Source organism: Rhinopithecus bieti, unplaced genomic scaffold (genome assembly GCF_001698545.2).
Source record: "Rhinopithecus bieti isolate Rb0 unplaced genomic scaffold, ASM169854v2 scaffold_61204, whole genome shotgun sequence".
NCBI classification, from domain to species: domain Eukaryota; kingdom Metazoa; phylum Chordata; class Mammalia; order Primates; family Cercopithecidae; genus Rhinopithecus; species Rhinopithecus bieti.
Genome location: NW_016823069.1, coordinates 1 through 3,181, shown reverse-complemented (window position 1 = coordinate 3,181; position 3,181 = coordinate 1). Strand labels below are relative to the sequence as shown.

Here is a 3,181-nt window from a genome sequence, read left to right as displayed (position 1 = left end):
TCTGAAAAGCAAGTCTCCACTATGAAAGCAAGTCTGGGTTTGATAGACATGTATAACTGTGTACAGATGTATAACAGAATGATGCTCCCCATCTCTCCTTTAATGACTGTGAAGAGTAAAAGGGAGAGAGGGAGTAAGAAAGATAAAAACTGATTTGGGGATTGGGATTTGGAAAAGGTAAAAGATTCAGGAATAGGATAGAGGAAAAGGAGTAGTGTTTTTGATGAGTTTTAGCCTCTCAGCTACTCCTGTGTTCTTTCTTCATGAGTGTGGTACTGGTCTTGTGATAGAGTAGACCAAAGATCCTGTACTGTATACAGAACTAATAAACATTGATGTTTTGGTTGGAGAAGCAAAGAAGATTGGGAAGATGGAATGCTGCTAAGGAGGGAAAATCAGATGAGTTAGTTGCCATAGAGGAGAACCATAGTATCTGATGGACAGAGTGGTGAATTTCACTTCACAATTTTGTCAAGGGCTGGGCCCTTAGAAATGGCTATAATTTCCTAGCACATTATATTCCTCTAGTGATTCCATTTTCTAATCAATTTGCTCAGGTAAAACATGAAATTCTCCCTGTAAAGAGAAAAAGCAATAATCATAGAATGTATATATTCAAATATAATGAGATGGGAAAGTGATTAGTGAGAGGCCCTGTTAATTTTCAGTGCCAATCAATTAACCTCGGAAATCCATCTTTCATTAAGTGAGCTTTGTTTTTTCCTTAATCCAGTTGACATACCGGGATACCTTGGTATATATTCCATATTTGCCTTTCATTGCACACTCTTCACCCCAGCTAATAATTCCAGTTAAGAAACTGGTCCCTTCCACTTCAGTAACATGGGGTCCCCCGCTATCTCCTTGACATGAATCTCTACCTCCTTCATGGAAGCCAGCACAGAACATGTTGTTATAAATGGTGAACTTTGTAGATCGAAGACATGTGGCTCGGTCAACAAGTGGAACTCTAAGGTACTGAAGAATTGAAGCTGATCTTCCTTTGTTGAAGACTCTTCCCCAGCCACTCACATAGCCAGATCCAAATTTGAGGAAGATGTTCGTGTATTCCTTGTCAGCAATGCAAATAGGTGTAACATAGCTGTTTAGCACTAAGGGTTCATCCAGTTCCAGAAGAGCAATGTCATGGTTGTACTTATTAATAGTTGCATTGTAGTTGTGATGAGGAATAATTCGAATCACATTTCGCTTTTGCTCTGTATGTTCTGTCTCCTCAATGTTATGTTCACCTGTTAAAAATAAATTTCATTTTAAGTCACAAACAGTATTTCACATACACAGATTTTCTAAGTGTCTACTCGGGATCACTGACCTAATTGGCAGTGTCAAAGATCTCATTCTTATATTGTGATAATTTTGGTTAAATGTAACGAGAGCCAATGCATATTTTTCAGACCAAAAAGCCATTCAGGACTATCGTAGAGATGGTTCTGTTCACTCATGCTGTTATAAGCTTTTCATGGATGATAATGACTAGTCATGCATTATCCTAGATTTTCCAAATTTCAAGTATTCTGACCCCTTTTTTGAGCACAAATTCATTTGGCCATTAATTCAAATGTTTGTTTTCTAAGGACCTGCTACAGGTTGTGCCAAGCACCAGAGATAAAAGGATCAGTGACATGACACTGGTTTTTGGGAAGACTTTCTGGTAGGGAAATGACTACATCAAGAACTAATTGTACCTCACTGAAATGAGTGATAGTATGGGTACATCAAAAGAACTATGGAGGGTTGGAGGATGGTGCAAGTTGGGTTCTGAAATTATGACCCTTCTGCCTTTAGCCCAATTTATTCAGCAACAATTTTATTAGACCTTAGTAAAATATGGTGTACAAATCATATTAAAGAGCTGGTGGTGCTGCAGATTATTATTCTTTATTTACCTGCGACAACTGTAATTTTAGCACCCGTTTCAACACAGTGGGCAGCAGTTACAACCCATTTTTCATTAACGATAGAGCCTCCACAGAATGCATCAACTTTACCATTCAAAACGACCTGTGAAAACAAAATGAAGACACTTACTGCATAATATATTTGATCTAGAAAATAATAAATACGCATGCTGGTTACAGGAATAGGCAAAATATTGGCTTCTAGGTGCTGGCAGAAATGGAGTTTCTGGAAATGTGAGCTTTGCAGATGAATTAGTGTTTCCGGTACATAAACAAAGAAGCCATTTATGTAACTGCATTGAAAGCAACACACAGTGAGAGACAAGGAAGCTTAAGCTGAGGCAACTCTGAGGAATGGCTTCTTTTGGTGATTTGAGGTTCTTGGATTTTTTTTCCCCATGAGTCAGTTTCTCTGATGGCAAAATTTGCTTCATGGGGATACAGCAGGTACAGTAGGAAACACACTGACTTGACTCCTTGAGATTAATAGTTATTAGGGTGTTCCCTGTGCCTACATGATGAAATTTTTTTGCTACATGTTACTTGAAAAGAAAACTACTGATTTTCTAGGAGGTCTTTTCAAACCCTTTCCAAACTGGAATATTATGAAACAAGACCTAAGGCCTCCATAAGGACTGTGCTTATAGCCATGCAGGCAGTGAGGAATAGCAGGGCTCATTCATTCTTTCCACTCTCCCTTAACCATACTCTACTCCCCTCTGGCTGGATGGTAAGCTGCCTTTGTCCTAAAATATCAACTTAGCTGTGGTTGAATTTTGGGCAAAGTGGACAAAGGAGTGATGCATTGAGCCTGGGTATTGTTAGATAAGAGGCCAGTCCATTATTTCAACTGGATATTCGTTGCATAATTACAGTGGACAATGAATATTTTCTCCATCTCAATGTCTAGATCGACTTGGAGGATTTCAGTTCCAGTTGTAAGCAAGTGCCTTGATCCACCTTCACAGGAAGAAAGCTGGGAAGTGTGAACACTAGAGGGCACACTCAACATTTGGTAAATCCTTTTCAGGCGCTGACTAGTTCTGAACGACTGCCCTTGTATTAAAGTGCACGCAGTCTTAGGCATAAACCCATTCATAAACAAGGGAAAGGAGGTGGTCCATCACTTTAAGTGGATATCAGATGGTCCTTGGGGCATGTTCTTTTTGTCCTGAATTTAATTTACGGAACGCCTACTGTGTCCTGGACACTGAAGCACTAGCCTCCTACCTGGAGACCTAAGGGCTGAGTCATTAAAGGGC

At 39.5% G+C, this 3,181-nt stretch overlaps 1 protein-coding gene across 1 annotated transcript; it reads right to left on the bottom strand.

Annotated features, from left to right (window-relative positions):
* On the bottom strand, positions 1-2,121 carry LOC108521383 (coagulation factor IX-like). Its single transcript, XM_017861200.1, has 2 exons — positions 1,908-2,121; positions 1-1,250 (listed from the first exon to the last, which is right to left on the bottom strand). Exons 1-2 carry the CDS (start codon positions 2,086-2,088, stop codon positions 703-705), a joined length of 729 nt encoding a protein of 242 aa, XP_017716689.1. The 5' UTR covers positions 2,089-2,121; the 3' UTR covers positions 1-702.
* Between the last annotated feature and the right edge of the window lie 1,060 nt (positions 2,122-3,181).

Coding starts and splice junctions, on each gene's coding strand:
- LOC108521383 (XM_017861200.1), bottom strand. CDS start 2,088: ATGCGTATTTATTATTTTCTAGATCAAATATATTATGCAGTAAGTGTC. Junction 1,251..1,907: donor TAAAATTACAGTTGTCGCAG/GTAAATAAAGAA, acceptor TATTTTTAACAG/GTGAACATAACATTGAGGAG.